The 13,803-nt window shown below is 43.3% G+C and overlaps 1 protein-coding gene across 3 annotated transcripts in view; it reads right to left on the reverse strand.

Annotated features, from left to right (window-relative positions):
- Nucleotides 1–13,803, reverse strand: part of GTF3C1 (general transcription factor IIIC subunit 1) — a 160,378-nt gene that overhangs the window by 125,719 nt on the left and 20,856 nt on the right. For all 3 annotated transcript variants that reach the window (XM_025200611.1, XM_025200610.1, XM_014518635.2), the window contains exons 7-10: nt 11,629–11,787; nt 7,759–7,874; nt 5,137–5,461; nt 4,114–4,325 (exon numbers count right to left, since the gene is read on the reverse strand). In XM_025200611.1, the coding sequence (XP_025056396.1) occupies nt 4,114–4,325; nt 5,137–5,461; nt 7,759–7,874; nt 11,629–11,787 (812 nt within the window). The remainder of the gene's footprint in view (nt 1–4,113; nt 4,326–5,136; nt 5,462–7,758; nt 7,875–11,628; nt 11,788–13,803) is intronic.

The following is a 13,803-nucleotide window of genomic DNA, read 5'->3' on the forward strand; positions in this document are numbered from 1 at the left end:
GAGAAGTTCATAGGCCCATCTGCATTTCATCAACCTCCTAGATACGGAAACTCATGGACTCAATATAGACATTGGATTTATGACACACTACAACCTGCCTGACATCTGACTCCCCAGGTAGCAGGTACCTCTCCACTTTTACCTGCTACATCCCCCTTCCTCCCCCCCACCCCTTCCCAGCCTGTCCCTCACCCCCCGACACCTCCATTTACATTTTCACTGACTGGCTTTCTTGCCTGCATTGCATGCCAGCCTCTGGCTTCTTCACTATTCCTTCCATCTAGGAAGAGCACACACAGCAACTGCAGATGCTTCCTCAGCCTGATGTAGGGTTTTTAAAACCTGAAAGCTTGCAAAGAAGACTTTCTCCAACTATTCAGTTGGTCTAATAAAAGATACCAGATTGACCCCAAGAACCCTGTCTGGGCTATGTCCTTAGACCAACATGGCTACAACCTACACCCCTTAACACACACAAGTGACGTGAGTTTTGCTTTCAGCAGTTTGAGGTGCAGTTTCACAGAAATCCTTGCACCACTCTGCCTGAAACCTGGCAGGCATCATGCCTGCATGAGGGGCTATGCATGTGGCAGGACAGGTGCTAATCAGGACAGCCTTTAATACCCCACTCTCAGAGCTGGAGGCAGCAGTTTAGTTTCTCACCAGCCAGCAGGGGAAGAACATCTTTCTGCTGAGCTCCTGTGCCAGGAAGAACTTGGAGGTATAAGGATTGGGGCTATATGGGAAGGAGGCGGCCCCATATCATCCTAGGCACGACCTAAAACTGCACCCTGCCAGGGTAGGGAGGCCGGAGTGGGGCTGCTGGTGGTACGACAGCCCCAGAAAATGCCAGGACCATAAACCTCCCTAGTGAAAGGGGAGTAGGAGGCACCAAACAACTGCCAGCCACAGCACAGTCCTGGCTGGGGCAAACCCATACCTGTAAGATCTTTGAGAGGCCTGAGGCTTACTGGTTGCAGCAGAGTTGTGGGGGTGAAAACAGGGGCTACCATGTCTGCAATTTTCATCCCACTGCACCTTAGCGCACACGCAAAGTTACACATCATCAGTTATGTTTTCAGCAGTTTGAGGTGCAGTTTCCAAGAAACCCCTGCACCTATCTCCTTGAAACATGGCAGGCTTCATAGCCTCAGAAGGGACTAGCATCCCTGCAAGTTTCATCTGAATCGGTCAAGAAGTGACAGTTATAGGCAGTTTTATGATTCGCCATTATAGCTTATGGCCGAAACACCGAAGAAATTCTGACACAGTTTCGGCCAAAATGAAACAGGACAGCGATCCGAAACACCAATATGAATCACTGTCCCTCCAAAACACCGAATCCAAAACCGAAATGGAACACAGCCATTTTGCACAGCCCTACTAATTAGTGTCTGGCTTAGCTGGCCAAGACTGGGGGTTTTTTGTTTAACACTGGTTTTTTTTTTTGGTTTTTTTTTTAAAAAACACTGCTGTAAACCTGTAACCAGAAAAGCAGCCAAAATAAATATCTTAGCAGGTCATTGCTACAACTTTGCTAGACCTCAAAGTCTGGGAAGACACGTGCTGTGCTCATACTTCTCCAGAAGCAGGGATGGAAGTAGGGCTTAGCACCAAAGTCATAGCCTGCATTTTCTATTTTGCTGTTCTTTTCTTTCAGTTGTTTTGGTCTGTCTTAAAGGAAGCAGGACCAAACTTTAACATGAGCAACAGCAGCCCCCAGCCTGACTTAGCAAACTATCTTGCCTCATCAAAGGAACAACTACAACCACCCTTAACATCTGAAGCTGTCATAAAGCAGGTTTCCCCTATACAGTCTTGATCTTATTCCATCAAGTAGGTGCTTAAGTGTGATCCTATTCCACCCTGCTTGAGTCACTGAAAAACTAACACAAAGGTGTGCTTACCTGATCATATTACGAGAGGGAGAGAGGGATGCATTAATAGATTTTCAGGGGCATGTGAACAGGGTGGAATAAGGCTGTACCTAATAAGTATAGTAGGATCTATTCCTCTGTTTGGAAAACCGCTTCTCACCCAAGGAGCAAGTTTTATCCAAAACCATACAGACTTTCTATGGAAAAACTTAAAAACCATAGACCACCTTCCCAGCAACACCCTTCTAGCCACTATGGATGTTACCAATTTATATACCAACATCCCACACCACGATGGCATCCAAGCCTGCCTTACATGCCTACGAGAGCAAGATGACAACTCAGAGTACGGACCCAAAGATATTACTGACCTTTTATAGTCATCCTCACACACAACAATTTCATGTTTAATAACCAACGCTTCCTCCAGATCATGGGTGCAGCTATGGGCACCAAAATGGCCCCACAGTATGCCAACCCTTTTATAAACCACCTGGAAGAAGAATTCCTCAAGGCTGCACCATCAAACCCTTGTTATACTTGAGATAGATAGATGGTATGTTCATTATTTAGACTGAAAACCTGCAATCTGATTGAGTTCCATCAGAAATTTAACAAATATCATCCCTCCATCTGACTATCTCTTGGATACTCCAGCACCGACATCTCCTTTTTAGACATGATGATCAGTATCCAGAATGGTAAAATACAGACCACGTTATACAAGAAACCCACAGAACAACATACATATCTGCACAGAATTAGCAATCACCCTAAACACACCAAGAAAGTTGTGATATACAGCCAAGCCCTCAGATACCACTGAATTTGCACCGAGGGGAACACCCGGGATTGCCACCTTACTAATCTTAAAAAGGCTTTCACTCAACAAGGACACTCAGATCACACGTTTGAAAGAGTCACTCGGATACCACATGAAGAACTGCTGCAGAACAGAAGAAAACCCTCCACGAATCGCACACTGCTGGTTATGACATAGCACCCTTCCCTCGAACCCATACGGAAAATCCTAAAACAACTGCAACACATACTACTACTAGGAGAACCAGTTCTTAAAGAGATCTTTCCAGAACAATCCATCCTAGCCTTCAAACAAGCACCAAACCTCACTGACCCCGTCACCAGAAGCAAACTTCCTACGGTCCAGAACACACGGAATGGATCCAGACCATGCCATGACAAGAAATGCAAAACATGCCAACATATCTCCATGACCCCCACAATTACTACACCCCACAACAGAATCATCAGCATTCCTGGATCTTACAGCTGCACATCCAGAAATGTGATGCATCTCATCCAATGTACCAAATGCCCTGATGGAAAATATGTAGGAGAGACCAAACAACAACTGCGTACCACCAGAAAGGTATTAAAAGACAAGAATACCCAATACTTGTGGGGGCACATTTCTCACAAGAAAACCACTCTATCCAATCTCTCAGTTCTAATCCTCAAAGGGAACTTACAAAACACTTTTTCACAGATGAGCCTATGAGCTTCATTTCATCAACCTCCTGGATACAAAAAATTATGGGCTAAATAGAGATATTGGTTTTATGACACATTGTAACTTGCCTGACACCTGACTCCCAGGTGTCTCTCCACTATTTTCCTGCTACATTCCCTTCCCCCCTCCTTTCCCAGCCTCTCTCTCACCCACTGACTCCTCAGTTTACATCTTCACCGACTGCCTTTCTTGCATGCATACCAGCCTCTGGCCTCTTTACTATTCATTCCATCCAGGAACAGCACACACCAACTGCAGGTGCTTCCTCAGCCTGACGAAGGGTTTTTAAACCCAAAAGCTTGCTAAGAATTTTTTTTCCCAACTATTTAAGTTGGTCTAATAAAAGATAACAGATTCACCCAAAGACCCTTGTCTATCAATATCCTTAGACCAACACAGCTACAACCCACACTCCAATAACAGAATGGAGTATTTGTTACCTATTCTGACATTTAAACTTAGAGTTGCATAACTTTACTAGGCTTCCCATAACCTTTATATGAAACTAGGTTGAATATGTGCAGGGAGAAGATGAAGATCGGGATGGACAAAATAAGAAAAGTGAAATAAAGGGACAAAAGCAGAGCCTCTTACTAAGAAAAGAACAAAACCGTCAGAGTAATCAGGGTCAAAATTGCAGAGATGAGTGTATACAAAGAAGCTCTACCAACAACAAAACATCAGATAACAAGCCAAGGACCTTACCTTGGAGTAGTCTAGCCTAAACTCCTCTATCACAGTTGTACCCCCATTTTCATCTGTGGAATGAGTGCATGTAGAAATATTGGGTTTCTGCTTTAGTATGTCTGAAGTAGAGTTCTCCTCCGAAAAGCCATCAGGGAGTTCCTCAGGGTCTTCCAGAATGTGATGTGAAAGCAATTTCTTCACTTGGTTCTTCATGGCTGGCAATCTCAAGCCTAGTTTAAGAACAGATGCCCAAGAAGGCTGGTCATTCCACTGCTCAGTTCCTGTCCTTTCCCACAAAGCACAACTATTCCCTAGATGAGACATGTCCACCCAAGTCTCTGCAGTTAGACTCACTTAACATATCTCCTGCCACTACTTCACACACTGTTCTATTTAGTAAGGTTACTTGTAAAACAGGACTAAGGCAGCTGTTTTCACTTCTCAAATTGACAAATTTTGGACACTTAAGGCATCCAAATGATGCTTTTTTCCTTTACAATAGCAGACAGAAACCTCTTCAGACAGATTTCTACTCTGTAGTAGGGATTAGTTGGGCCACCAGCTGCTACCTTAAGGAGAAGATGGTGCCCAATTCAAAGAACCCCTCCTGCAGAATATGATGTGAATAATTGGCTCTACTACTGCTCCTCTAGTCCACAGTTAAATACATTTTTGGAAGCTCAGATTACTTCCCTTCCAAAGCTCACTGAAAAGATAGGTGGGAATGTCCCACTACCCAGGAAGAAGTAATTATTTACTTCTGCTAGTTTCCCCAAGGGTCTTGCAGCCCTAGTACGTGGAAGGTGTTCCAATCTCCCAACATAAGGAAGGGGCCAAGGGACGAGGAGCAGAACAATGTCACCCTCACTCTCTAAGTATGTAGTAAGTTTCTGGGAGGGAACAGAGAAGTAGGTCAAAGCAGCACTGGAGGGAAAGCAATTAAAAAAATTCTTCAATCTTATTATTTTTCAGTTTCCTTTTTAAGGGAAGCATACAAGAGAAAGCCAACCCTACCCAATTCTCCAACAAACCATTCCCTACTTTTAGCTGGCGTTAAGTGACGTGGGCCATCTGTGAAACTGAATTTCAACAGGGAAACAGAGTTGGCCTTCTGGCCCTTTCCTCCTTTCTTGTTGTATTTCATCTCTTCCTCATTATCAGACACTAAGAGGAATGCGCCTTCTTCCACAGGAGAAAGATCATCTGTGGGTAAGGTGTCTTCAGGCAACAGAGCCAAGCTGACGGTAGCTAGCTGCTCACTCCGAGCCTTCTCCCTCTCAAACTGACGGTTTAAATCACTCTCTTCTGCAAAAATGTGTGAAATGTATTTTGTTGTTCGTTGCCGACCTTCATCTTCCATAAATCCCTGAAACGGTTGAGAGCATAATTTTGGCAAATTTATGTTTTTCAAATCTTTCCTTCTACCATATACATGTTCTGCTAATCTGACAGTCTGCACTAGGCGTATTTTGCTTCTCTTGCTACTCAAAGTTTAATCTGCATTTTTAAATAAATACAATATTTTTGATCAGCTAAAGTTGCAGAAAAAATAGTTTCTATTTAGCTGGGGTTTTGGTTGTAGCCATGTTTGTCTAAGGACATAGGCGGGCAAGGTTACAACCGACCTGCCATCTGATTCACCAGCTACCTGCCAGACCTGACCTCTTAAATTTTTCTTCCCCGCCCTACTTTTCTGCCCTTTGTCTTCCTAATTTCCTTTTTCACATACAGTCTCTTTTCTACCTTGAATTACTACCACTGTAGTTCACCTTTGGCCTTTTTCTCCCCTGCTTCGCCCCCCCCCCTTCACCTTTTGTTTTTCTAATTTCTATCTATTTACATTCTCACTGACTTCCTGTCACACTTTTAGCATCTCTCATTCCTTGGAGTCTCAGAAGAGCAAAGACTCCCTATGCTTGAAGAAGAGTTATTGAGTCCGACAGCTTGCTGAGAACTTTTTTCCAACTACTCAGCTGCTCTAATAAAAGATCATATCCACTCAAAGAACCATGCTTGCCTAGTTTCTATTTAGAAATTGCTATGCTATGAACTAGGCACTTACAGACTTGTAATTCTTATGTGGTAAATTGGTTGAAACAAAAAATAGAATAAGCCACAAGAAGATCAATATAGGATGGGTTTAACTAGTACAGGCTGTATATAGGTACTTGTGTTTCACTAATCTTTTAGAATATTTTGACACGTTCAAAGAGATAAAGAAAAACATGTCAACATAATTTAGACTGGTGCTTCTCAACCTGGATGCCCTCTGATCTTCAAGGGTGACGTGAGTTGTGAGGAGATAAGTGCAGGCTCAGTCTTTCCCAGCCTGACAGCTGGCCTGCCCCCACTACCTGGTCTCTCTACAAGGAGATAAGCACTGTAATAAATCAATATGTTTTTTAAATGGGAAGCTGTTCAATTCACAAAAATAATGGAGGGTGCCTAAAGTAAAAAAAAATAAAAAAAAAAAATAAAAGGGATGCCTTAAGTCTAAAAGGTTTGAGAAGCACCAGTTTTACCTTTCAAAAAACCTTTGAAAAGGTTGCATAATGCCAACTACTAAAGAATTTAAGTCTTGGAGCACCTACACCGAAATTAAGCAAGAAGGACAGTTTGGAAATAGTAACTATAATTTAGAAAGTTTATCAAGCTTGGTCCTTGAACTAAGTTTATTCTGGTTAGTTTTCAGATATATTTATACATATTTATTCATTCTAGGCGCTTGCAAACATGATGAAAATTGGCTGTTTTTGCAGTTTAATGGTGTCATGCTGTACACGTGTGGGGGCTTTTCACAATTTAAAATGTGTTTGCTACATTGCAAATTAAATCAAACCTGCTTGTAGCTTAGTTTGCAGCAGTTATTTGTGCAGCCTTTGACAGCTTGCCTCCCTGCCAGGGGAGAGATGGGATGAAGGCAGAAGTAGTGAGGGGCCCAGTCTTTTTTGTTTTTCCCCTTGTGGAGCCTGCTCACGTCTCTTGTGGCTGTGGGGGGTGAGCTGCCAGTGGCGAGCGGCCCCTGAGCTGCAGGGGGCCCCGGTCCTTCCTTCTGTGGTGGCGGTGCCCCCTGAGGCCACCTGGGCAGGATACTAGTGGAAGGGTGCTGCCCCAGCTCAGGCTCAGGAAACAGTTGGATCAGGCTGGGTGCTGCCTAAGAGATGGGGCAGCACCCGGACGTGTGTTCCCGGTGGGCGCTGCTGCCGAAGGGAGGGACCAGGGCCCCATGCAGCTCAGGGTCTGCACAGCCCTCCAGTAGCTTGCCCTATAGCCATGGGAGAGGTGGGCAGGCTCCACAGGAAAAAAGAAGAAAAAAAAAGAAAAAAAGAAAGGATTGGGCTCCTCACTGTAGCAGTGACAGAAGCCCCTAAATTGAGATGGTGGGTTCTTAATCATCACAATTAAAAACCCACCCTTTCAATTCAAGGGACTAAACCCCCGTCATGTGTAAAAGCAGCCTCTGAATACTTCTTGTATATTCTCTCTTTCTTGTCCCCTCTCTTAAGCAAAGTCAATCTTTTTCAGTCTCTCCAGGCCTCCCCCCCGCCCCACCTTTTTTTTTTTTTTTTACTGCACATCACTGAATCCCATCTATTTCTACTCTCTCCTTTAAGAGAGATTTTGCAACCCACTGTTTAAATACAAATGGTATTTTCACATTACCTTAACAACTTTGTATCGCTCCAAAAGACGACAGAGCATGCGTGCTTCTAGCTTTCCCACATTCATAGCCAACCGAATTTCTGCCTGAGAGATACCTTTGGTTCCTCTACTTTCAACTGTTTTGAAGAAGAAAAAGACCAAACATGAAACCTAAGTTTAAAGGCATCATCTTGAAAGGGAACAGTCACCAAACATGGCCCAAACAATTATCACCATGTTGAACCTTAATGTTGTAGAAGCTAAATGATTTTAAAGTATAAACCAAAATACCTACTTCGATGTTTGTTAGAAATTATTTTCACTGGCATACAGAGTGCATAGTATTGAATGCCTGCATAATTATTGAAAAAATAAAAATTCCTGCTACTTTGTATTTGAGAAATAATAATTAAAATATTATAATACCACTGTAATTCATACGTGCAATGGGCAGAGTTGTTTGGCCTCTTCAAACCTGCCATGTTTACCTGCAACAGCTTACAGTTTCTATCAGCTATTCTGTAAACTAGTTGTGCTTCACTAGCTTATAGCCTGTGCTCCTAGGCATCCAGAGTTGAGTCCAGATGCAAGCAGAAGGCTAATTGAGGCCGTTTTGAAATTTTGCCCCAAGATATTTATCACATTATCCAGCAATTATTGCTTGGTAATAATGAGATTAAGCAGCAAAATGCCATGGAAGAAATAGTTAATATTCTTTTTGTCCCTAAATACATATGCAGATACAAATACACTGTAGAAGCAGGCAGGCAGATATTCTTGAAGGCAACATGGAAGAAAAAAAATGAAGTTGAATACCTTTTAACTTCTTTATGAGCACAGCAGCTGGTCATTAGAAACTTAGCTTCATCAATATAACTACTATAAGCTATATGGTATAACTCACGGGGGAACAATGTAATTGTTGAATCATTGTTACATCCTATTGTTCCTGAGGCCCTTCTTGTCCTGTAGCATATGCTCTAGTAGCAAAGCAAAGAAGCATACAAACAGTACTGGCTTCTGTGGGGCTCTTCAGAAGGGACAAGACTTTCCTGCTGCCTCTATGGGATCCTATAGATGTCCATAGAGCCTGCTCCGAGGTGCTGGAAATCCAGTGTGTTGGAGCAGACTCGATTAATCGAGTCGGCTGGAGCACAGAAATTGATGCTCTCCCACAGCCTTCTGCGTTACATGGATCAGCATCCCTGTGTGGCCCTGCGCTGAAAAAAAATGGCAGCAGGGCACTTTGAAATAAAACACATTTGATGAACTTTAGTTCAAAGCACCTGCCACTATTTTTTCAGCCCAGGGATGCATGGAGACACTGATGCACATGACACATGGGTGATTTTAATTAGCACAGCTCATTAATTAAAGTGCCCAGTGCCGCGTCCCAGAACACATGTAAAAATGCCCTATTTCTACTTCTCCAAGGCTATGGGTAACAGAGAAAGTGAGAACTGAGCAGTGATTCTTAGCCAGGTGCTGGCAGTTACGGTCATGATCTGTAAGGAGAAAGGTTTTCTGTCTGCAAGGAAGCGTGGGTAGATAGGTGTTCCAAACTTGGGTGCATTAGACAGGAGATTTTTGTTGAAAGTTCTAAGAAGTTAGCAGGAAGAGAAGTTGTGTGTCCAATAGCAGTAGGAGTCTCTGATGGATGGGGGTAAAAAGAGGGACTGCAAGGAGTTACACTAGGTTTTGCTGCCTGAACAAGAAGTTGTGTTCAAACTGAGGGTAGGGGAATACACAATCTGAAAAATTTCCGTGGGTGTTTTGATAGAGTATGAGGCAGTAGAAAGGAGGGTCTGGTAGAGTGAGATTTGAAGAGGAGACATGGATTGAGGGCACTGGTTATTTTTCTCCCACCTTGCATTTTAACTGTCAGTTTTTCATTTCCTTTTAGCCCACTGGTCATATATTGGCTGTTTGTAGACGAGCTCAGCATTTTCTAAACCACGTTAACCGATTTGCATGAGACAGTTCCAATCAAATTTCGATTCGAATGAAGGATTAATAGACTATTATTGATAGCTCCTTAACAGACACAATTCAATGTGGTTAGAATTAATTGGGAGGAGATAATAAGACTGTTTAAGCACTGCTACATTGTTGCAGTTATCTAAAGTGACCTGATACTTAGTCCAGGTGAGGTGTTGCTGGCACACTGGACTTTGTAAAGGTTTGTCTCTGTTGTGTTACAAAAACCCAACTGAGTTTCCTTTGAGGGAACTGATATTTGCATTGCTTTTCTGCTTATCTGAGTTCCTAAAGACTGTTTTTCCTAAAAGCAATGGGATATATATATGCTAATTAATATAGTTTAATTTGGCTAATTCAGACTGCCCTAGTCTGCATTCATTTTAATCCTCATACAATGAGGATTAGTTAATTTGGACTGCAGCCAATTTTAATTTGGACTACAGACAACCCTGTGTATATAATGATGGCTGTCATCTGGATTAAACCTAGAAAAGCATAATGTCTATAAAACTCCATTCATTGTAACCCTGGAGGCTACTTTGTAAGTAAGACTTGACGTTGGGGTGGAAACCGGAGAGCAGTGTCAGGGCCAGCATAAGGGAGCAAAGCCAAACCTAAAGCTAAGAAAACAGGCTATATTTAACACCATATTTGCTAACACATTTTAAAAACATTAGTATAAATTGCATATAACCTCTTTAAAACCAGGTTAACTAAAAGTAACCTGTTTTAAACACCTAATCTCCTAAATTAGGAAAAATCCTTAAATTTTACAGATTAATTGAGGTATGAAGACATCAAATAACTCCCCCAAAGTCATATGGGAAGTTTGAAGCACAGTTAAACATGAATCCAGATCTTTCAACTTTCTCTCTGTAAAATGCAAAGCCTATTCTTTGTCCCACAAAACACAGTTAAGAACACACTGTATATTCTTGTTAGATAAAATGAACAAAAAATTCATTAAAATTTAAAGGAAAAAATGTTGATCTGTACATCATAAAAGAGAAAAAGAGCAGAAGTGCCAATTTAAAAATCCTCTGCAGGTTACAACTAAGATATCAAAGTCCTCAGCCCAGAATACTGAAACTTAAGGGCATGGACAGACATTCCTTTGTGGTGCTTCAAGTCTCTCTCCAATTAAAGTACTTCAAATTTGGAGTTCCTCAAGCATGGCGATAAGAACATGCTATCGCAGAGCTCTGCATCTAGTGGGCTCAAGAGCAAAGATCCTAGCATGCCTGAGTATGCAACAAAGAGGTTAATTAGCTCTACTTAACTCCAGCTGATATACCCCCTCATGGATGCTGCATAAGAGCAGGTCTAGCATCATGGGTGTGGGATGCTATTGACATACTCCAAAAGGCTGTTCAACACCTTTTCATTGCACCCTGAGGACTCAACCTCCTGTGTATGTCCAGCAAAATGAGGGTGTGGAATGCCTTTGTTCCTGGCAATAAATAGTGGAGGTCACAAGCTAAGCAGATCTTGTGATCCTGGAACAATGGAGTTTGGTGTGAGTACCAGAGGCAGCTCCTTAGAACAGTGCGAGGGGAAGAGGGAGATGGTGACAGAGTACTGTGTGATGCAGGATGACTAATCAATTCCCTACTGTACCCTGCTAGAGGGTGCTTCACAGTGAAGCATTTCAAAGTTGTTCCAGTTTTTCTGGGGTATTTTTGGAGTGCTTCATTGCCTGAATACACTGCATCATCACTTTATGGAGTACTTTAAAGGCACATGGAGCAATTCAAATATTTTATCTTTCTATGTCATACCAGAATGCACCAAATAATTATGTACAAGATAATGAACATTTCTAAACGAAACCTGTCAAAATCAGTTCACTGTCATACAGTTAATGCACTGACTGAACCACACGTGCATGCAGAATCAGATCACATTACTTACTTATTTCATAAGCCTGTGTAAGCATATCCCTCTCATAAATAATATCCACAGGTTGGACAGCTTTTGTGATGATCTCTTCTTCATCATCATCCTGGTAATCATCCATTTTCTTTCGAAATTCTTTTAATAGTTTAAGGCATCGGACCATGACATCAGTCCCTGAAAATGCATGAATACCATTAGTAAAATAACAAAAAATACAACGGGTAGGTGTAAACCAAGTTAATTGTCTTCTTGCAGCAGGAGGAGAGAACAACATTTCAATAACATGACGGGGCAGCTGCCCATTTCCAAGGAGGAAATTACTGCTTGCAATACCTTTTCCTCTGAAATACATACCTTAATGCATTAGTGCCATACATGGGTGCCAAAACATTTCTGTAGGCTTGTCACAGATTCACCCCCAAACCAAGTTGTTTGGGGTTCACTGTGTGGCAGGCATGGATAGCCTCCCAAATTACATTTATCCCTATGATGATTAATCTCTACTGGTGTATCTACACGTGCAATTAATACAAAGCAATAAACTCTGGAATAGTTGGAGCTACAGTAAACTGCTCCTGGGCGCAACATCTACAAGTGTGCCTAGGACAGCTGCAAATTTGCCAGGGCAGAGCAGGCCCCCAACTGGCTGGGCTGACTGGACACAATTTACAGCCATGGTCAGCAACCACACATGGGTTTCAGCACAGTAAATTATACTGTAAGATAGTACTATCCCTGACAATTAGTTTACTGCACCTTAATATCAATGCATGTGTAGATGATGGCACTTTACTGCACAGCTAATTAGTCTATCCTGCAATAAAGTGCACATTTAGATGCACCCCACTTGTAGCTAGCGTGAACCTGGGTTCAGTACTGTCATTTTGGTATCTGTATGTATTATAATATTTGATATAAATGTACTTTTGTAATTTCATGACGTAAACGTTACCCAGATCAAGGACAACAAGAACTCCTTTTTTAAAAATACATAGGGGGCAAAAAGAAGGTACTGGGTAACGTGGGACATCTGCAAGACACGCTAGGAAATCTGGTTGTCACACCAGACGACAAGGCTAACCTATTTAACGATTTCTTTGCCTCCATTTTCCTGAGCAGGGACCAGATCAGCCCATCTGCTGGGACCCCCTCAGGCCCCAGGGGAGGCACACCCAGGCCTACAGTCAGTGAGGATCTAGTCAGGGAACTTCTGGAGGGACTGGACATATTTAAATCAGCTGGCCCTGACGACCTCCACCCCAGAGTGCTGAGGGAATTAGCAGGGGTCATTGAGGGACCCCTGGCACGGCTTTACGAGCACTCGTGGTGCTCTGGTGTGGTGCCAGAGGACTGGAAAAGGGCCAATGTGGTTCCCATTTTCAAAAAAGGGAGGAAGGAGGACCCAGGAAACGATAGACCAGTTAGTCTTACCTTGATCCTGGGTAAGATTTTTGAGAGAATTATCATAGCGCATGTCTATGAGGGGCCAGCAGGGGAGGTCATGCTTAGGGGCAACCAACATGGGTTCGCTAGAGGCAGGTCCTGTTAGACCAACCTGGTGGCCTTCTATGACCAGGTCACAACATCCTTAGAGACGCAGGGGTAGCAGTGGACGTAGTCTTTCTGGACTTCAGGAAGGCCTTCGACACCGTCTCTCACCCCATTCTCATTAAAAAACGAGGGGACCGTGGCGTCGACACCTACACAGTCAAACGGGTCGCTAACTGGCTGGAGGGCCGCACTCAGAGAGTGGTGGTGGATGGGTCATTTTCGACCTGGAGGGATGTGGGCAGTGGGGTGCCCCAGGGCTCGGTCCTCGGACCCGTGCTGTTCAACATCTTCATCAGTGACTTGGACAAGGGGGTAAAAAGCACCCTCTTCAAATTTGCTGATGACACTAAGATGTGGGGGGATGTGGGCACGCTAGAAGGGAGGGATAGGCTCCAATTGGACCTAGACAGGTTACAGGGGTGGGCAGATGAGAACAGGATGGGTTTCAACACTGACAAGTGCAAGGTGCTGCACCTGGGGAGGAAGAACCAGCAGCAGACCTACAGGCTGGGGAACTGCTGTTCCTCTCCGATTCCTGTGTCCAGGCACTGGTCCTCCTTCCTGCATCTATGCCTGGCAGTCCTCGTCCGGATGGCTCTCACTGTGCCTTTGGTGATAGCTCTTTGATTTGGCTGGCTG

This window comes from Alligator sinensis, unplaced genomic scaffold (genome assembly GCF_000455745.1).
Source record: "Alligator sinensis unplaced genomic scaffold, ASM45574v1 scaffold410_1, whole genome shotgun sequence".
NCBI classification, from domain to species: Eukaryota; Metazoa; Chordata; order Crocodylia; family Alligatoridae; genus Alligator; species Alligator sinensis.